At 36.7% G+C, this 22,376-nt stretch overlaps 1 protein-coding gene and 1 long non-coding RNA gene across 16 annotated transcripts in view; one reads left to right on the top strand and one right to left on the bottom strand.

The window, feature by feature from the left end:
• The window catches only part of LOC117244495, a 32,031-nt gene extending 30,882 nt beyond the window's left edge, over window positions 1-1,149 (bottom strand). The window contains exon 1 of the long non-coding RNA XR_004497700.1: window positions 938-1,149. This is a non-coding gene — a long non-coding RNA (uncharacterized LOC117244495). The remainder of the gene's footprint in view (window positions 1-937) is intronic.
• CD36 (CD36 molecule) overlaps window positions 1-22,376 on the top strand; it is a 36,882-nt gene that overhangs the window by 552 nt on the left and 13,954 nt on the right. Inside the window, exons 1-5 of one of the 15 annotated variants that reach the window (XM_033514790.1) lie at window positions 545-714; window positions 1,215-1,923; window positions 3,433-3,569; window positions 13,281-13,515; window positions 21,161-21,318. In XM_033514790.1, coding sequence (XP_033370681.1) covers window positions 13,396-13,515; window positions 21,161-21,318 — 278 coding nt within the window. In that variant the 5' untranslated portion in view covers window positions 545-714; window positions 1,215-1,923; window positions 3,433-3,569; window positions 13,281-13,395. Of the gene's footprint in view, window positions 1-544; window positions 715-1,214; window positions 1,924-3,432; window positions 3,570-9,075; window positions 9,419-13,277; window positions 13,516-21,160; window positions 21,319-22,376 lie in introns of those variants that run through there. The other 14 variants (XM_033514788.1, XM_033514797.1, XM_033514796.1 and 11 more) reach the window with 14 other exon arrangements.

The raw sequence follows: 22,376 nt of genomic DNA, 5'->3' as shown, positions 1-22,376 counted from the left end.
CTCTCCTCTTCTTTTCTCTTTTCATCTGTTTCTTTGGGTATGGCTGAAGCTGCTCAGTTTTAATTTTCTTAAAAGTGGGAGGACTTTGAAAAGAGTGCTGAATGACAGCTGTGCAGCAAATAGGTAATGGGTAGAAATACTGGGTGCTTTACTGTTCTGAGACTTTAGGAAGAAGTACAAACAAGACAACAGTATTAAGTTACCAAACTTAAATTATTATTTATAATTAGCCTTTTCAGGTAAAACTTGTCTGTGGTGTACCAAAGAACACTGATAAATATGTTTTTCTTTTGCAACCAGCTTTTTGATTAACTGATGGTGTGAGAAGGTTATGTACCAGAACTTCATACAGAGGGATAAAAGAGAAATAGAAGAAGGAAAAAAGTATAAAGGGAGATTGGGGGAAAATACATGTTAATGCTAAGGAACAAGGACAGAATTGATTGAAAGCAGTAAATTCTGGATAAACGGGGAAAAAAACCCCAGGGGATAATCCAAGGAGGGAGGAGACAAACTAGGGGAGATGCTGTGAGATGATAGGGTAGAAGGTGAGAGGCATACACAGAGCTGGAGGCGGGAGGAGATTCTTGGAGAAGGAAACAGGGGTAAAAGGAAGCATTTGTAGAAAGGAAGGCAGAAGTCTGGCAACAAGCTGGAGGCTGCAGCTGTGAAAGGCACACAGGAAGCAATCAATAGGACTCAAGAAGACCAAAGGTAGAAAAACAGTATTTACATAGGGGATGGGTCAGAAAATATGCAGATTAATGCAAATTTCGGGAATATTTTTTTATTCCTACCTTTTCCTTGTCACTTGATTTTCTGTCTAACTTTAGAGAAGCAGAAGATTCATAGAAAATCAGGTTAAGAGGTATATGCCATGGAGTTTCCCTTGAGTTAGTACATATGGAGTTTTATAGCACCCGTCGTAATAACTCACCTCCAAGGTCCTTATAATCCTCTGGGACAGCTATTAGCTTTAATTATGAAAGCACTTGGCAGACAGGCTGATAACTGTTGCTATTTGCTGTAACTTTCTGGAAGGAGGTCCTTTATAGACTGTTCAAATAAAAAAAAATAATACAGTGCTTAATTATTAATATTTTAATAATTTTAGAAAAATATCAGCCTTGCTATGATAAAAGGATGTAGAAAAGATCCAAAAAGACAGGCAGAGGAGGCAATAGTACTGTCACTTGGTTTGGATGTTTTTTCAGACAATCAACTTCTGAAGCAAAGCCTGTGGAAATGTTAGAGAATCTTGTGAATTTGGACAGCTGTACTCACAGCTGGGATCCCTCATGCTGACCTGTCTCTATGCTTTGTGAAAATAAATATAATAAACCCAAATCTGAAGAATTACCTCTAATATGACATATATTACCTGGCTTCCAGTACTTTATGGGGATTAAATGGGATTAGACTGTGTTTGCAAAGAGTTACTGCAAAGAGCAAAATCAATTAAACTTGTTCTGGATTGGCAAGGGATCTGATACATTGCCTCCAATGCAGAGGCTAAAGGGGTGAGAGGCAAAGGCTGGTCCTGAACGGGTATTTTAGGGCTGGTCTTTCTTGTAAAGCGTAAGTGTGAGAGGGTATTGCCTTGGGCTCAGAGCTTTCATAATTCCTTATCACTGGAGACAGCTTGCCTACAAGGGAGTTTAGAAGGTCTGTGCAGCTTTCTGTTTGTGGCTGATACAAGATCAAACTGTCTGGTGGGGCACTGGGAAGCAGGGTTGCTTCAGGCTGCTAGGGCAGCTCTAACCTCCTGTTACTAAGGAGGTAAATTTGCAGGCTCTTCTGCACCTCTGCAGCTCCTTGTGGCAAGAGTTGTGAGAGCAGCTCTCCCTCCATACGGGTATGTGACCCTGCTCCTGGGCTGGAGGCAGATTCTGAGCACACAGCTGGATATTGTATAAACTTCTTGTAAGTGTATTATTGAATTCTATAACTTGCAAAATGTTCCTAACTGCTAGTTACTGAAAGCAAAGAGAGATGTCATTCAGCCTCTATTTCTTGACTCTGTATAAATCCAAGAAAAGTTCATTCACTAAAAATTATAAAGACTAAATATACTGGTAATCAAATTATTTCACTTGCATATCTTGATAATATTGTGTATATTGCTAATATTTCACTGTACATTGCAACTAGAAAGAAATATATTGAAATTTTAACTACATAGAATGTATTAATCATTTGGCATATATCTTATATATATATATATCTTGTGTATGCCTTACTATGTTATAATTAATTATAAGATAATTATCATTACCTTGTATATAGAAGTCTATTATATAAGCAACTAAATATATGTTATAAAAATATGAGTGGAGATATCAAGTTTATGGATCTATGCATTTATTAATTGATATAAAAGAACATATGAAAGATACTGTAATAAATATTAATTACAGGAATTGTATAATTATTAAATGAAAAAAACATATACATGCATTTCAGTGTAGTTTTAAAACTATAATTTTTGGGCAATAAATATGCTAATGTAACATAAATCAATTCTATATGGAAATCCTGAAACTAAACCAATAAATATAGCATAATCATATGCTATTTTGGTGATTTATTTTCTTGACAATTGACACAATAACTGTATTTAATCAGTGATTTTTTTTTTTTTACTTGGCAAAAATATCCTACTCATAAAAATATGTAGTCTGTAGTTGCTTAGTTTGGGTTTTTTTTTTCCTGTCCTCAATCAAGTGAGACTTCAAAAACATTTATATAACTGGGACAACCAGGAAAATTATCAGAAATGTAAGGAGCCTGGGTTAAATGACTGTATTTTAGGACTATTTTTTTTTCTGTAACTTATAGTTATATGCATATTTCTGTAACATGTTTTCATCTGAAAGAACAATACCATATCTTTGGACTGAAAATTACATGATCTGAGAAGTCCAGGGTATCATTAGTTCCCTCATGCATTTACAGCTAGTGCACAGAAATTGCTGCTGGTACTTTTTCTACTGCTCTGTTCTTCATAGGTGTTAATATTTCTCAATACATCATGATATTGCACAATTTTTCATAATCTCTTTAGATCTTCAGTTGCTGCCAAGGGATCTCCTGTGGCAAGGGTAATTTTATTTTTTAGTGTTGGCGTTTTGGTTTTTTGTCTGCATGTGAACTATGTTTGATTCCTTTATTGTGGCAATTAAATATCTTCTCAAGAAAAATATGAAAAAAAGAAAAAAAAGTCCTTTTTTGTATCACAAGAAGTTTTTCTCTACTCCAGCCACCAATTCTGGTTCCCTGAGTGGAGCTGGCAGCTGGCCCAGGGGTAGCTTCAGTAAAACTTTCTTCTTGTGCTGGCCTGATGGGGAGCAGGGCTCTTCCTAGTTGATGGCTTGGCTTTGGTGTTTGAGGCTGGACTGAAGCCCCAGGGAAGGTCTTCTGTACATTTTTCAGACCAAGGACACGTCTCCAGTTCTGGAACACGTAAACAGAAAGATAAGGGTGTCAGTCATTTGACAGCTCTTCGATAATAAAGAAGTCACCAAGAAGTTGACCTCAAACTTAGGTCTTCACAGCTGGAAAAATCCCCTGTACGTATGTTGTTCTTAATTATTACAGAGACAAAATTACAGTGTAGCTGGTAGGCAAAAACTAACATAAGGACTACCCAGTCACTCTTCAAAACCACTGACATTGCCTGGGATGATTCACTATGGTGACTATTTCTCAACCAGGTATTGCACTAGTGAAAGATTTTAGAATTACTCCATTATTCTGTGACTTCTGATCTAAGAAGAAGAGTTTTGCAAGAAATGGAATATATCCAAGTGGGGATAAGATTTATTAAATTTCTCCTGACTTTCAGAAGATGTTTGCTTTAAATCTTTTGTCTCCTGTCATTGGAAGCCTCTTCTGTCCCCTCCTTGTAATGTCTAAGACAATATTTTTCTCAGTAGCATTGTCTTATTTCAGGGCTCAACCCACTTCAAACGTTATAGAATGAGGGGAGTAACAAAGATTGGGAGGAAGAATCTGTTACTGCAGAACACCCAAGATAAGAAGAAATTAAGGACTACAGCCTGACAATGATAAAATTGTAAACACCAATGAGCACCAGGCCATCCAAGACAAGAAGCCAGCTCAACATAACTCAGAAATAGTCAAATACTAAACACTGGATATATTAGATAAGCAGAGCATATAAAAATTAACAGCATATTAAGAGCCCTTATTGTTTTACTTAGGGTGATAGCTTTGTGGATTCGCCACACAACACCCATCTTTGTGCAAATGTGAAATAACAAAGCCCTCGGCTCTGTCTGTGGTTGACTCACTGCACACTGGGTGATGAATCCTAATTTTTGGGGCAAAACTTAGGTTTCACTGAGAAATGTCTTTAGCATTAATAGACCAAACTAACCCTTTCAGTAGGAGATTTTCATAGCCCTTCACTGTTCCAGACTCACAAGAATTCTGTGTTATAATATTACAGTTTCTGTATTATATTCTGTTGTACTAAGTTCCTTCCTATCTATGTTCTCAGTTACTCTCACATGAACCCACAGGAGTGGGAGAATCAGAGTCTGGTCTATCCCTGCTGCTCTTGGGCTTTCTTCACCTAACACCTCAGCTAAAGTCTCTTGAAAACAAGTTTTAAAAGTGATTTTGAGGACTGACAAAGGCAACAGTTTATGCATGACACGATCAGTGAAGAAGAGCTCAAAAGCAGTACCTCCAGGGGAAAAATCTGAAGCAATTGCTGGGTTTTCCATCACCCATTTTCCCCTTAAAGAACTTCACTACTGTTTGATGGAGGAACTCACTAGTGACAGAAGCCAAATATATCACACTGTTTCCACTGTACTGCTGCCAAGTTGGCTTGAGCAGCTGGTATTTTAGGATGTTTTTCCATATCGTCAGGACACTTTGAGAACCACAAGGGACAGCACCTTAGGACCTAACACTTAACAGAGCTGGGAAAGCTACAGCTGGGAGTCTCTGGTGGGTAATGAAGGAGGTATACAGCAGTTTGAGAAGAGTCTTCCAAGCTCTTGTGAGGAGAAATAAGGTATTAATGCATGTTGGGGAGGATTTTTCTCAGGAGGTTGAATGATGCTTGATATGAGTGGTTGGACTAGGACTTGGGGCATGCACTGGCAATCCTCGAATCCATCACATCCTGCAGTAAAATCTGTGATGTGATCTGAGCAAAAGAGTGCTATACCATGCCTGCAATCTTTGTCCCAACTTTCTATTAATGCCAAATGGTAAATATTTTGAAGTTTTCTTCTTGAATTTTCTGTTGTTTCACAACCTGTATGCATTTACCAGAACCTTGTCCAGCTGTTCTGGTACCATCAGTATGGTGCACTGATGTGGAAAGGAAATTAAAGTCCTTTTTAGGGACTTTGAGTAGAATTGTTTTAACATTAACATTCTAATCATTAGATACCTAACTTAGGTCCATTGTTTCGATTCTTTGCAGTTAAAGGGGAGACATCAGTACCTGTAAAAGATATGCATTCCCTGGAACTGTTCAAAAATAAGTAGTTGTAACTCTTTGTGTTATGGTTTAGTGAACATGGTGGTACTTGGTCAAACGTTGGACTTGATGATCCTGGAGGTCTTTTCCAAACCTAACGATTGTATGATTATATGGTTCTATATTTTCTTGCCTAAGAAAATATTTCAAGTACATGGGATGAGTTATGTTTATTCATCTCTAGTGAGAGGAAAGGAAAGCAGTTTGTCTCCCTTAGGCCGGATGCCTGCTTTTAGCTGGATAAGTTTGTTGGTAACAAATATTTGTCATTAACTTAAACAAGAAAATAAATAATATGAAACTATGCCCTTCTTTTATTTTAGAGCCTTATGGATAAGATAGTAAAAAGAAAGCTGAAGCACTAAAATATCTTTGTTCTTCCTTCCTTTCATGTGAGGTGACCTGACTCATAAAACTCTGTTGTATCCTCTGAGTTTTGGAAAATGAGGTGACATAAAATATCAGTCACTGTGAGAATAGATAAGACAGAAATAGGGAACATGAAATTCAGGAATCATATTAGTTCTGCATTATAATTTTATAATTTGTGTGATATAAATTCATTCTCTTTATGTGAAATTTGTGAAGATAGGCCATGTTCACTCTAGGATGGCTCTTGTGAAGTGGAAGTGAATTGTCAAAGCTGGTCTGAGTGGATAGCTCATGTGCTGCTTCTCATGTATTGTGTGATGATATGATATACAGAAGGTTTTGATTTCCTTAGGAAATCAAATGAATTTTCATGAATACAAAATTTCTCTCCCTATAAAGTAGTACCTCGTAGTACCCCCAGTACACATAGAGAGGCAGAAGTCTCGCCCAGCTGGTGACATATTACATATTTTCTTTTCTCTTCTCCAGATGATTCATTTTCATCATTCTCCTCAGTAGAACTAAGGGCACATGGGTAAACATGAGTTGAATCAGAAAGAGCTTATTTGGGGACAGAAAACATGGTTGGTTTTTTGTTTGGTTTTTTTTCATGTATATATGTATGGTTTTTCTTTTGAGGGGGGCAGGTTTAATGGTTTAATTTTTCACTACTGAGCAAGGTACAACCCTTCCTGTGGGACTTTTCTACTTCCTGTGAAGAAGTCAGAGGGCCACTGAGTGGTGACAACAGGATTTTCAGTAGAGACAATAGAAGCGACATAAAATAATGCTAATATAATAAACTGGGTAAATAATAAATTTGGGCATAAACTTATCATGGAAAGGAAGTAAACATAATTCCTTCCACCTTTGTGTCAAAATCAGGGAGACTACCCAAAAGCTTATAAAAATTCATGTTTTGGATGATGAGAATATTAACCTCATCTTTTGCCCCAGGGGTGGCATTTTACCTAACAACTAAAAAGTAGATTTTGTTGGGTGTTTTTTAAGAGTTAATGTCCTTCAAAAGTTCAGAGAGTACAAAAGCACAGACAGGACTTTCCTGGAGCATTCTAATTTGCTTCCTAATGTCATCTAACATATGCTAGCATTTCCACATATCAAAAAGAATTAATGTTAACATTAGTTTTTATAAGCTTAGTGATAGGCAGTTGAAGAGAAGTCCTGAGTGTAATAACTGGGAAACACAGAAATATAAACTCATGCTGTGCTATACTGTACAGGAAAGAACTCCCACAGGAATGTGGGAATGTTTATGCAATCATCTTGAAAATTCAAATTCTATGTACCATAAAGGTATGTCTGATAGAATGGATCTTAATATTAAAAAAAAAAAAAAAAAAAAAAAAACAAATAAAAAAAAAAAAAAAAAAAAAAAAAAAAAAAGGGGGAGACATAACCTATTTCAGGATCTCAGGGCATATAGGAAAGCAGCCTGAAGAAAGTGTTTTCCAAAAGGCTCACTATTAGATAGGTATAAAAGCCATGAACAACACTCACCTCTCCAGCATTTTCTTGTCAGTAGTATGTTTACTTCAGAAGATGTATGTGGACTTCATTTGGAAATAACAATGTCATTTCCCTTTTTCTGCTTCCTGCAGTTTTCTGTGTCTTCATGAGGCATGTGAGTGTCATTTACTCTGTTTCTCCTTTTTGACAACTTTCCCTCGTGGGCAGTTTTTCCGTTGTTGCACCACTGGGGACTCTGAAGAAGTGCACAACTGTTTGTTTTATGTGTTTTTCCTCTGTTGCTGTGTCTCTACTTTCTCTGCAACCTCTGAACGCTGATATGAAGCCAGAGGACACAGGACCATTAAATACTTATGGTTTGTTTTAGTTTGTTTTTAAGATGCAGAAATGACTGACATCCAAAAGTTTACAGCTTCTCTGTGATCTTCCCATCCTTTTAGCTGGCTTCTGCAGTTGACCCAGGCAGTCCTCTTTTCACTGCCAAGCCCTGCTGCAAGAAGAGATTTTGCTAATTCAGGATGATAGTAGGATATTGTAAATCATAATGCTAGGTGATACAATTCAGCATGCATGTGTTGAAAACTGGACATCATTACATTGACAGTAGCAGATTCCAACAAAAAACCCCAGTAGATATTTTCTTCCTGAGGGGTGCACACTGATTCCCACACACTGCAAAAAGAGAAGAGGAACATGGTAGGGAGCAGCTTCACAGGCAGCAGTAAAGGAGGATCCCAAACCAGAACATCCTCAGGAGACCATCATAGGAGAACATGTACAATAGAAACAGTTAATGACAATAAAAGTAGCTCATGGCAAGCACAGTGTGGAGGGCTGCTTAACTGTCAGCAGTAAAACATCTCTAATTAGAAAACAGAAAAAGACAAAATTTCTGCACTTTTCAAGGATGAGAAGCTGGAGTTATTCAGGGTCACTAACTTGCCCTGGCAGTGAGCCTTGTACTGAAAACTGCACAAAAGGCTGTTTTCAAAAGATCAGGGTCATTTTCAGTCTTGCTTTCACTACTAGGAGGTTAAAACCTCAAATTCATTCATTTTCATCCACCTTAGAGTTGCTTAGCAGAAATAGATTAGAAAAAGGCAGATTTTTCCACAAAAGCTAAACTTCCAAGTAGACCAGCATAAAATGACAGAACAGCAGTCAGTCAAAACAGATAGAAAATATTTCTGAATTGCAAACTATTCAGTGCTGTACTGTCAAAGTCTGGACCTAATAATCTATTTTTAGGAATATTTTCTCTGTCATAATTAAGCCAAATAAAAGTCACTTCCTCTTGCTGCTGCCAGAGGAATCTTTTACAACAATCTATTCATTGAATTTACCTGAGACAAAGAGGTATTTATAAAATATTTATGCAAAAGTTTGCCAAACTGTTATTATTTAGTAGTAGACACTGTGATGGACAAATATGTTGGTTGACAGAGACATCAGTGTAAAAATAAATGATTTTTAGATACATCCAGAAAAAGAACCTTCTGGGATGATGTTCATTGAACTTCCAGTAAAATAGGAAGAGCCTTCGCACTTTGTAAGGAAATGTTGTATCTGATACCTGAAAAGAAATCCTATTAAAAATATTCTGAAATTTCTTAATTTTTATTATTTGAAAATACACTATCATGATGGGTAAAATAAAAATATGCAGATATGAAAGAAGTGACTAGAAGCCAAATATGTAAGTTACCCTTTTGTCTCCTTGACCTTTGACTCACTTGGATCAAAACTGGACAAAGATTGCAGTTGCTAAGTATATTACCACGAGATGTAGGTAGTGGCTTTTAGTCAGGCTGCAAAAATAACCCCTTCCCCCAGCAGCAGTACAAGTTAACTTTTTCTTCTGGCAAAAAGATAAAGAGGGAACTGACGTCTCTTGGAATATATAACCACTCCCTCGCAGCTCCCAGCCTATGTGCTTGGTGGGGAGATTTAGCTGCTTGTCTGCTGGTAACTTGATGCAAGTCATGTGCTAAGTACTTCTATGTTCAGCTGAAAAATCAGTTGCCCTTATTCAAGGTGAGTCATAGGATACTACATTTAAAATCAGAGGGTTTTCCTCAGGAATACTTTTAAGGTCAGTTGGGTGTAAGTTCTTGAAAATACTTATTTTTAATGCAAAATAAAATGGAAGGATTTTACAAAGCTGCTTGCAAGAAAAAGTGATATTTTACATGGATGAGTGAAATGGTTTGTTACTATGATAACATTGGTGTTTTATGTTCAGTATGGCTGGCTTTTCCAATTGCATTCTGTCTTTTGATATTTAATGTTCTTGAAAATACAGTTCTGGAGTCGTGAATTTATAAGAAATGCATATTTTGAAGTAATTTTTTCTAACATTTACTGTTGCAGCTAAAAAGCTTGAAACTATAATTTCAAAGAACATCAAATATATCATGAGATTATTTATATTTTACAAGAGCTTGCTTTAAGCTGATGTACAGAAGCTTAAATTGAATAGTGAAGAAAGTATTTAATAACATTTTGCATCTCTCCTATACAGTTGCTTATAAATTGTCTTTCAGATATCTGAATGGACCATTTTCATTGTTATTAATTAATATTCTCTTAAAGATCTTTGAAACAATATTAAAAAGTACATACCCAACACTCTAGAATGGGGTGAAAGATCTTATTAATCCCACAGTCAAATCTGAGTGTAAATAATATAACAGCCTCATAGACCATAGTTAATTTTGTTATGGTACTTTCTATTCTGCTTAAGGAACATAATTTTCACTTGAATATGAATTCCTAGAAAGTGCATTCTTATTGGAAATTTCTGCCTTAATCTTCATATTTTTAATTCAGTTCTGATAGATGAGAATAGTGTGCTGACTTCTATATGAATTAAATGTTATGGTATGAGTGCTCTTCACTCACAGTTGTGTAATTTATAGTTTGAATTGCATAAATTTGGATGTCTAGACTGCGATTACATTGTGCTTGGTGGGAGAAGGGTGAATATTTTTCAATTTGCAGAAGCTTGGAATAGACACAAGTTGTTAGCAATCACTTTCTTTCTAGCTGTTCATATCTAGTACTCCTGAGAGATGCCTAATCTGCAAAAAAAAAAAAAATAAATTGGAAAAGCTTTTAGAAATTTAAGTGGAAATGTATTTGGTGGAAAGTATATTACTGTGGAATTTAAAAAGCTTCAGTATGCAAGTCAAGAAAAAAAGTCTGATGATATCTAAAAGAAACCCTTAAACATTTCTGAAAGATCTAATTTTCATTTTAAATTTTAAAATGTGTGTTTCCACGCTGGGAAAAAAAAATAAAAATGCTTGTATTGGGGGAAAAATCGAGTGGAATTAGGTACTTTTCAGAATCTAATTTAACTGAAATGTCTGCTTTTCCATAGATTTGCTACAATATGTAACAGCAATCAGATTTTCAAATCCCCATATGACCTACCCAATTAATTGCCTTCTACTGTTCTGTCTTTGCCAAACTAAGGATCCTGATCTCAGCCTAGCTACAGCAATACAAGATTTGGCCCAAGCTATTTTCACTTAAAAGTTCCTCAAGTCTAATAAATTTCTAACTTAAATATACTTTGGAATTTGTCGTTAAACACATCCACTACATCAAAAAGCCTTTAATGGCTTTGGAGTGGCAAGCACACAGAATGACCTGGTGGCAAGTGAACAGACAGGCTGAATTTTATAATAAGGAGAGTAGGGATATATTTCCAAGACTGCAAACAGTCTTTTGGTCATTCTGCTTGAAAATATCCAAGGAGAAATTTTTAACATACCAAACAACCTCAAATGTTCAGAAACAGACATTGTCAAAGGCAAGGGAGCCATAACCTGCTGCTGGTACAAGAGGTGGGTTTCCAGTGCAGTTAAAGGGAGGTGTCTGGTGACAGGTAGAAATGTGACATAATTGTGAGTTTAGGATGACAAGGGAGGACACATCAGTGGCCCACTGACCATGGTACTGTTATAAATTCACATTGTGATATTGGCTTTCGCAAGTATTAGGATGAATATTATATGTTAAATACTTTTTGGCTATGTATGTACTTTTTCTCTTGCTAACAACTTTTAAGCTTAAGGGAATTTTGTGATACAAAGCAAGGAAACCCCAGAGGGCAAAGACAGTGGGGCCAAGCTGTTATCAGAAGAAGGACAATGGAGACTAAGCTGTTACCAGCAGCCAGGACCAGGCTGGTGGCAGCAGAAGGATGTGAAGCCCAGCTGTCACCAGTGGCAGGACGAGGGGCCCAGACTGTTAGCAGCACTGACCGCTGGCAAAGAAAGGAAATCAAATTCAAATAAAATGATGATCAGCAAAAGTAAAAATCATACGAAGCGTGCTCAGAAGAGGCGGGTTCAGGGCGTAACCATGCAAAATGCTTCTTAGAAAAGTTTGAATATGCATTAAACCCTCTCAGCAGGAGGAGATAAAAAGAATGTTCCAAGGATATCAGGTGTGTTCCTGGCAACACGCCAGGGCATCTGGCCATTTTAACCCTTTGATTTATTTCCTTTTTCTCCTAATTGTCTTGTTGTTTATATTAAACTTTTTTTATAATTTATTAAGAAAAGTGAATCTCATTTTTCACAGTACCTAATCTGTTAGGGCACGTTGTATGTCCTTTCTGTGATAAAAGGATATATATCCATACCCGCTTTACTATTTAGAAATTCATTAAACCCTTCTGATTCTTTAGTCCTCATGAGCAAACTGGTTGACTTGTTCTTCCACTTCATCTTTCTGTTTTCCTTCTTTCTGTGTTTAGTCTTGAATATGTAATTAACTCTTAACTAATACCTGCTTGAGAATTGATTTAGAGATGGTCACAACATATTTACAAGCAGAAATTATTAAGAATAAAAAGGAGATGGAAGTGACATCTAACACAGAAAAGGGCAGATTTTTCTGTTAACTGGAGATCTAAAGCAAATAACTAACTTGAAAATCCTGTGTTTTAAAAACAATAAAAAATTCAGAAAAAGATATCCCTGGGAGTTTATACTTTACCACTTCAGCACTAGTGTCATTCTGATTTTCTTTACAACCCTTTTCACTAGGGGCCAATTTGTAAGATATATTAATGTATATTACTGACAACTCTTATTTTCCAATGACTAATCACAGACATTTTTCTTCTGAGACTGAATAATCTTGAAATTTTAGGCATTAACTCTTTCAAAGATGAAGCTCTAGTCTTGCTTTAAAAACTCTGATGTTCTATAAGGCAATTGGGATTGATGAAATTAGTTGGTGGCAAGAATTCAGCTGTAAAAGAGAAATCCAGTTGTGCTTTTGTAATGAAGTTGCTGAAACAAAGTTCTGGCTGTTCAGTAGAGGACCATGGACTGATAGAGATCTGGAAAGAGGCTTCTTGTGGGTACCTCCTTTTAGAGGTTGCCTTTCCCACGGAGATGCTGATGGGCTTTGAGGACTTTCTTACTGGCACAGGGCAGAAACAGCCAGTGGAGTGTAGCTTCTGCTTTGGCCTGAAATGGGAGCCATGGGCATGGCAGGCTGAGATAAAAGCAGAGCTCTCTATACCCTTCTCCTTTGGCAGAGGGAGATTTAAAGATGTCTATAGCAGGAAGAATGTCCTATGAATAATAGCAATGTAAGCTTGCCCTAATGTGACAGAGCCAAATAAAAAAAAAAAAAGACTGGTGAAAAAAACTTTGCAGTTTGTTTAGGCAACTGGAATGAAGAAAGATAATCATATGTAACAAGCAATTAACTTGGCAAAAGTACCTGCAACTTTTTTTTTTTTTGTTTTTTTCTGCCTGCAGCTGGCCGCTGTCTGTTTGACTTGTTATCTTCCTACCTGCTTCATGTCGTGTGCTTCGTACTTTGAGCTTTGGAATTTGACTTTTTGTTCACTTTGTACTTATATTAGCAGCTTCTCTAAGGAAGATCAGCGAGTCTGTTGGGATCAAGAAGTGAGGAAAACCATCAAGCCTTACAGCAAGGATATTTTTGTACACTGTTTATCTGTACCCTAACAAAAAAGAGGAATGGTCTGTAACAGAAACTGTGGGCTCCTCACAGGGGCCATCATCGGTGGTGTACTGGCCATCCTTGGAGGAGTTCTAATACCAGTCGGAGATCATCTTATAGGCAAAGCAGTAAAAAAGGTACTTTTATTTTTCTCACCTTCCCTGGACATATGGCTTGTGGTTATTGGATAGTCATTATTTTTATATCTTATGTGCTGATTCTGGTTTGGTTTTTTTTTCTTTAACATAGTTTTCATAAATTAGATGCTTCAAACTTCTCTGGAAATATATGCAACAGCAAAAGTTTTAAAAATATATTCATTATATTGTCATATTTACTTATTTGCTCTGTCTTGTGCTTCACATTAGAAGCTAAAATATGGTGTTTTCAGAATGCAATTTAGAAGTAAGTGGATTTTATTTTTGTTGTATTTATGATATTTTCTTTTTTCTTTATATTTTCCTTTTTTAATTTTTTTAGAAGTTATTTTCATACTTTGGTGTTCACTCCATGCAGTTATATACAGCAAATAATCTAAACAGTCCCCTGCTGCAGAATCTATTCCTACACTTCATGGATTCAGCTCACATTCTGTGATTGTATGATCCAAGTCGATGTTCTCCACATGACTGGAGGATCTAATAAAATACATCTTTCTGTTTTGAGTGTGAAGAATGATTGAAGTAGAATGCTTTAGACCCGGCAGACACAGGTTTTTTTCTGATTTTTAGATTATGTCCCTAAAATCTAGATTATTTGGTAAAGAAAACAGAAAAAAATTACTTAGTTCTTTGGTGAAAAGTGTACATAACTGGAGGTTTAAACTGTGGAGTAATCTGGAATGGCAGCCCTGGAGTTTCCACTGTGGTGACAAAATCTTCTTTGGGTCAGGGCAGCCAAGGTTGGTTCTCTGAATGCTAAAAATCTGATAATCTTAAGATCCTGGTCTATTGCTTAGTCCTGCTGTTGATCTTCTGTGGTGTTGAAGATTGTGGACATGTTGGAGACACTTATCCAAAGGCTCTTCTGGAAGAGCAGCCTTAGCTCAATAGCTGTAGAAGTCAAGTAAGGAGGTGGACACCTGAACTGTCAGGAAATGCTGAACTGTCTGTTGAGACCTTGGCTATATTATAATATTATTTTTTAAAAAAAAATTGAAAAAAAATGGCTCCTATATATCATCTTATTTTTTTCAGGTAACCCAATGAAAACCAGCCTGTAGAGAAATTTTCCAACTGTTAGTGTATTTTTCAAGAATTCAAATTTTAAAGTTCATAGAGAATAAAAAAAATCTCACTAGATAATGCCTCAACTGCCTTGAAACATTTTACAGAGGAGTCACACTCTCTATATTTGCAAACAATTTTAGTTGTTTGCCATATTGAGGAAATGACAGGTTTTCTAGAAGTCACATAAATATAAAATTATGTATATCTCCTTATACTGAATACTTAAATTTATCCTGCATGTCGTTTCATATCATTCAATATTTTGAAAGCAAATTACAATGCTGGCAGTGTTATGTGCTCATCCATTTACAAACAGTAATGAACCAGTTATACAGCATGGTTTGTAAATGCCTACATACTCAATTATACCTGCATGAGTCTGTGCTGCTAAAGCATTAGAGGGAGTCATTTTCCCCTCAACCACTTTTTAATTTTCTGCATTGTCATCATGCTTCAGATGCTTGTACCTATTTGAAGACAGCTTGTTTGATGTATATAAAAAAAAAATTGTACCAGTAATCACATAAAACATAAAAGAGTAAATTTGTAGAGACTTTATTTACTGAAGTAAATAGCTATTTTTTTTCCTAAGCACAAGTCATACCAGACTAGTGTCTTTCTGTTTAGTATGCTGATTATTCAGTGATATCATAAAACTCTTGAGACAATTCCATTTCAGACAAGATGGGCCAAGGTCCAACAGCTGAAATATGTGATCGGTTCAGCAGATGCTCCAGAGGGACCTGAATTTATCTAATTCTGATTTTGCTGTGTTAATGAAAGGTCTGTTAATAAGAACAAATTTGTTGTTCTTTGCAGTTATATTTAGGATAAATACGGAGCTGACTGCAAAGGAAACAGATCTTCCAAGCAGAGAGTACTCAAAATACATTTTTTTTCTGAAATATTTCACTTTTGGAAATGTTTTTATGGAAAATCTTTGGTAGAAAGAGATCAGTTTCCATGACAAGTTTGTTTGGAATTTCTCAAGAATAGGGATCACAGGACAGGAAAAAAAAACAGTGAGATAGTCTTTCAGATATGGCCTGTAAGCATTAATATGGAGCAGCCTGCCTAGGGAAGAGTTGTATTCACCAGCCCTGGAAAGGCTTAAAAAATTAGTAGATATGGCACTTCAAGATATGGTTTAGTGAACATTGCAGTCAAAGATTGGACTGGATGACCTTGGAGGTCTTTTCCAACTTTATTGAATATCAGTTATTTCCATTTTTACTCATATGAGGAAAAATCTAAGAGAAGTCCTCAGCCACTGGGTGAAAACAAAACTCAGTATACCGTATTTCTAATGAAAGGTAAAAACTGTTTTAGACACAACCAGTAAAGGCAAAATCTTCTCTTGAATTCTTCAGCATCAAAGCTTGAAAAAAGACCCCTAGTTTTTCTTCTGGCTATCCTACCTTAGAAAAAATTCCAGTCTTTTTCATGGTAGTAGGACCAATTCTATATTTTTGGAGGAAATGAAAGTTGCTTTCAAATGTTATAGCTGGATTAGAATAACAAATGTTGAATTGTTTTAGGATACTCTGTACTATACCAAGACAAATTGCTCTAAATTAACCTGTTATCAAGCTTTAATCAAAAAATATTACTCTCAATTTACTCTAAAGCAAAATGAATCAAGTCCAGATGAACTTCTTTGCATCTTCCAATGAATTGGAGGAACTTTAATTTTAAAAATCGATGCAATCAATAGGATTTTTTGTCCTTTTCTGCTAGCAGCAGCAGTCTAACCATGCTTTCCTTAAGCTTTCCTTAAGCACACATCTTTACACTTTACCAGCCTCATTTCTCTTTTATTGTAGTCATTGAGAGATTAGCCAGAGTAAACACTGCAGGGTATATTTTGCTGGAAGGCTGCAAACTGGTTTTGAAGCAAAGAGAAAATGTCTACAACTGTACAGAAAATCTCAGGTGCCCTTAGGAATTGGACAGAGACTCTGAGTCTGTTGGCTGCTATCTCCTGTGTTCCAGCCATGAGGAGTCTGTGAGAGAGCAACCCAAACAAAGTCCACGTGACATAAAACACCTGGATGCCTTCATTTGTTCCAATTTATTACCAAACATCTGTGCTTCAAATCAGAACACATGGCTATGTTCTCTAGCCCTAGAATGCTTTACCTGTGGCTCCAAAAATTTGGATAAGTTGTTTCAGCTCCAACCTCCAGCAGAGGACAGAGTTAAAAAAATAATAATAAAAATCATATACATATATATATATATATATATATATATTAATATGTTCTGAATAGTTTTCAAGACTCTTTAAAGAAACTGTCATTTGAAGAGCACACTCAAAATGACACCAGCAGCAGCAGCAGCTTGGCAGGGATCCACAGGAGATTAGTGCTAAACTATTTCAGCTCTGGTACTATTCATGGAAAGGTGCCCTTGATTTCAGGAGCAAAGGGCAAAAGTCCTGTCCCAGTTTCTACAAACACTGAATCTGTCCAGAGGGGTGAAAACTTTCCATAAAGGTCTTAAGGGTTTAGAAAATTGATCTTAGTAGAGCTATGAGTGAAACATAGAACTTTCTGAGTTCTCTACAAATACTTTGCTTGAGATTGTAAAAATATTTTTTAACTGACTCTACACATTTCAGTTGGACATTATCATGTCTGTGGTCATTAATACTAGATACAATCAAGTCTAAAATTTAAAAAAAAAAAAAAGTGAAAGGAAATGAGCATTCAAAGCAACAAATCAGAAAGATTTTATCTGATATTGTTGGAAAAAGATATTTTGACATGGCTCAATTTCTACTTTTTGCCTTTCCCTCCTTAAAACAATATTATCTTTTTAGGCAAAAGTCCCATCACTTCAGTTATGGGTTTTCTTTCCCAGCTGGGTTTAACCACTCAAAGCTATTGGTAGTGTATTCATTTGCTAGAAAAATCTTTATCACGACTTCTGTAAGTTCTTCCACTTTCTACCTGAGTGCACGTGCTCAGGAGCTGAACAGAAGCCACGTAACAATACTTAAAATATTGAACTCCTGATGAATTGATAATACAGAATGGTGAATGATTTGCCACAATGCCTCAGTGCTCTACTGGGTTAGTCTCAGTTATTTTTAGAAATAAGGCTTTCCATTGTAGCTATTATTATATTTATTCATTTGTTTCTACATATCTGCGATCTATGATTGTCCAGATTGTATCTCCTCAGCTATTGGAGGCATTGGAAACACCTTAATTTAAAACTCTGTTTGTGACATTCATATGCCACTTCTTTATACAAAGTAATGAAGCTAAAGCAACTGCTGGCTCTCAGCAGAACACAAAAGTTCTAACCACACATTAGCACATTATCAATTTTAAGCTTTATTGAGTCCCAGAATTCTTTATTATCAAGGACTGAAAAGGAATAAAAGTTGTGATCCAACAAAACCTGAGTAGAAAGGCTAATAAGAAGATAAAAATCATCATTTAAGATGTAATGAGTTACTCTTCCAGCTGCAAAATGGGAAAAGATTATTTGCTTTTCTTGATCTTTTTCAGTTTTACAGAATTGTATTGTTTGTTTCCTCCAGCTTCTGAAGGCAGCCCAACATACACAATTTTGATACAGTCCAAAGTATTCATATTGCTTCTCAGTTCCCTGAAAATGGTATATTTTGTCCATCTGGCCAGATTCTTTGGCAAGACAGAAACTTTGTCTTAAATTTTGTGGTTTTCATCAGAAATCACGATGGCTTAATTTACTTTGAACCAACGAAGTGCAGCATCCTTCTATTGCTGACTGCTTAGCACTTCTTGAATTTATGTATTGCTAGTTGACCCACCTCTAGAGAGGGGGAAATTGTCAGAAGCAAAAAGGGTCAAAGTCCTCACCAGTTTCACTCAATCTTGCACAGCTGGGTCATGGCATGAATGTGGCTGTGTAGCAATCACACTTGTGTAGCTACTTTGGCTGACAAAAGTTAACTATTGCGTGAGATACTAGAGCTGATGCACTGATGCAGATGGACTAGGGAGTTGAGAAGTGTTTTGTACAATCAGTTGCATATTAGTTTCCAAAATCACTCCTCCTCTCACAATACCCCAAAACACAGCAGTGTTAATAGGGAAACATGTAACTGCCCAGCTAGGGAGAGGGATATTTAGGGATGGATCACCAGTGATCAAACAGCAAAAACAAAGGGATTGCTGGTGTGAGGGTATTAGTTTATAAAATGAAGACATGAAAAAGAGCTCTAGATTTTATTCCACTTTAACCCACCATTTTCACTCTTAAAGTATGTGACAGGGAATCACACACACCTCTTTCGTGGGAGAAATATTATTAACAATAATGGCTAAATGCCACAGAAAATAATGGTCTTGTTATCTTCCTTCCCTCTCCTTCTTTTGTCCTGCTGCTTCCCATGTCCTAGTACTGATTCCTTCTACACAGACCCCTGAGCCAAATGGCTAACTGGTAGAAAGGTAACACAGAAAACAAAAAAATAAGGGAATTATATTCCTCCTGTGTGTCAGGCAGAAACAGCTCCCTGAGCTGGTTCAAATGACGAGGGTGTCATGCAGACCAGGAACTGTGCACTGTGGGAGCCAGTTTCCCCTTGGCTGCAGAACTGCCAGGTGAGATCAGCTGTACCCTTGAGGCATTCTCCAGGGAGGAGTGTCCACAGTGGCATTAGTTCACAGTGAAAGGTGGGCTGCAAATCCACACTTTGTGACCTGGCAGAGTGCAGTGGCAGAGCTGGCACATCATCTGCACTGCTCCAACCCCTGGTAAAGGGTTATAAAGAGAAGGGGAATGGATGTAGGGGAACAATTTCAAAATGTAAATAACATCACTTGAACAGATATATTGTCACAAGGTTGAAACCTCTCTATTCTCTGTTCCTGACTATTGACTTCTAGAGAGATTAGTGTGTTTTATTGACAATATATCTGGTAGAAATGTAACCATTCTCCTACTCCAGTTTCACAGTGGGAGGTCAAATCCTGGCATCTGTCCTGGTCTCAGGACTCTGCTGAGTACAGATCACAGGCAGACTCTGGGCAGACTGAGTTGCACCTTTTATACCATCTTGCTTCTCCCAGATTATTTGAGCAATTCTCTGTGAAAATGAGGAAGGCAATTTCTGAACCATGTAAATTTGTCCCTCTTCATCCAGGTGGTGGGCTACCCCATGCTGGGCCACAGCTGGGATAATATTTGACCTTGCAAGGTTTGAGTGCAAGGCCTCAAGATGATAACACACTTGCTGCAGCAAGGTTTCCTTCCCCTCTCACACGAGTTCACACAAATTATAGCAGACATTCAGGCAGCAAGCCCACTGCTTTACACCATCTGCAAGTGTTTGCAACTCCACCAGACAAACAGGCTTTTCACTGACAGAACCCTGACTGTGCTACAACTTTCCAAAATGAGATATTTGTTTCTAACTACAGGAGCTAGTAACTGGCAATATCTATTTTGTTTACCTGTTGATTGCTAAGTGAACTTTAGAGGCACAAACTTAAACTAGAAAAAAAAAAAACAGAACTAGAAACTTTCGATTTAAAATGTCTTTCCTTGCTCTCTGGAGAAATCAGAGCCTTTTAATTTCTGGACTTTATGAGTTGTGAAAATTAGCTAATTCATCTCCAATCACTCTAATAAAGAAAAGCATCTTTTATGTTAGAGACACACAGCCTAGATTTATCTTCTTACTGAAAAACACTTTTATGAATTTTTACTGCCATGGAGAGAAATTACATTATCCCAGGGCTTTGGGAAAAACCTATTGAAGAGGCCGGATACAGACCAGGCAAATCAGGCATTCTCCTGACTATACATGGTAACTTACTTTAAAACTCTCCTTCTCACTCTACAGTCCTGAGGCCTGAATTGCCATTTTTCATATGGCTGAATGGCACAGACTTAAATCTCTTGATTCCTCTTCAGGAGTTCCTGATATACTGTTTTGTCCCCTCTTCCTTAAATCTGGGAAAATTTCCTATTAAAATATTATCATAATTAGAGAGATTTCTTAGAAAGTCTCAGCTTTGGTGACAAAAAATTTTTGTCAAAGAAACAATCCTTCAAGAGTACTATGTGATTTCTCTAGGTGCAAAATTATTACTAAATTATTATTTAGAGCCTGAAAAATGCTCAGGCATAACTCTCATTTCCTCCCTTGGGCTATTTGCAATGTATGAAAAGTAATTTATGGATTCTGTGACCTGCTGGGTATCATTCAGTCATCAAAGATTTTCCCTTTATAAATAATCACTGTTTTTGGAAGTGTTTGAGAGCTAAGGGAATGCCCCACCACAGCAATAGCAAAGCTTTGCTACCAGCTACAACAGCAGTTGTATCAGCTTTGTGGTCTTTTGTTTTAGGGGGACTCACTTTTGCCCTCACTGAGCAGGAATGTCAAGCTGCCTCCAGATGTTGGCCAACTGGGCTGTACATCTCATACTGATGCTAAAACGGTGTATTTTTCTGTTTGCTTTGAAATCTTCAACAACCATCTAAAAAGTAAATGCAACTTCTCACTTGTTTCTTTTGTGGATAATTTTAACTTTGATTTTTGTATTTTCAGGAAGCTGTCATTGTCAATGGTTCCGCTGCTTATCAAAATTGGCTTGTGCCAGGAAGCACAGTTTACAGGGAATTTTGGATTTTCCATGTGTTAAATCCTTCAGAGGTTATCAATGGGTCTAAACCAAAATTTGAACAAAGAGGACCTTACACATACAGGTAAAAAAAAGACCCTTTAATATGTGACATTATATCTGCTGAAATAAAATTTATTTTTGAAATTCCGTCATCATACTTCAGTTACAAACAAAACACAAACAGAAATAGGTAATTTGATGTGAAGCTGCTTGTACTTGTGAAAAACAATAATTCATTTGCCACAATATCACAGAGACAGTTGCATTCCTTCCTGTTCAGTTTTCACTAGCGTTATAATGGGAGAAAATGTGCCAGATACCCTAAAACCAAGAGATTATCATCAAGAGATATCATCCATGCATCACTAATACTTATTTTAACAACATTGTTTTTTCTCCTTTATGACATTTTTAATCAATAGCTTTTCTTTTTTCAAATTTTGCTTGGAAAAGCATTCCTTTTTCTGAGTGTACTAGCTAGGGTGTAGATGCAGCAGTCCTCTCACATTCAGAGGAGGTTTTATTATCTGTTTAATGTTAAATGTGATGTGACATAGGACTAGTTGATGCTTCTTGAGCATCAACTTACTAGGCCAAACTTATTAACTGGCACCCTTGTTAGGAAATTTCTTTCCTAGGATGATAGGATATTTCTTTCTCAATAACTTTAGGGATGTATATTATATTTACAAGATAGTTTCCCATTTCAGCATCTTCAGCAGAAGTGCCTTGATGCCTAAAAGCTTATTTATTTCTCAATGGAAAGAGAGAACTTTTGTTTCATAGAGTACCTGGGAAGACAAAGGAAAGAGTTACACAGGAATCAGGGAAAAGACAGTTAAGAAATAATGCAGAACGTGAATTCCCACCAAAGAGAAAAGTTTTACTTTGGTGCTGCTGCTGATGCTTTTTTTCCTCAGGGACAAATATCAGCCAGCAGCCTAAATAAGACTAACTAAGAAATGATGACTATGAAATGAAGGTTCTTCTCACTGCTGCACTTATGTCTTCCCAGGATATTTGGTCTACCCTAGTAACTGTGACATTGAGTCTCTCTCTCTCTCTCAATCCCCTTTAAATATTTAATAGGTTACTATAGTGTAGAACAACTCAAAACCACATTAATTAGGAAGAAAAATC

The sequence above is a fragment of the Parus major genome, chromosome 1A (genome assembly GCF_001522545.3).
Source record: "Parus major isolate Abel chromosome 1A, Parus_major1.1, whole genome shotgun sequence".
Taxonomy (NCBI): Eukaryota; Metazoa; Chordata; class Aves; order Passeriformes; family Paridae; genus Parus; species Parus major.
The sequence above is the reverse complement of the archived record's forward strand: the minus strand, read 5'-3'. Positions and strand labels throughout refer to the sequence as shown.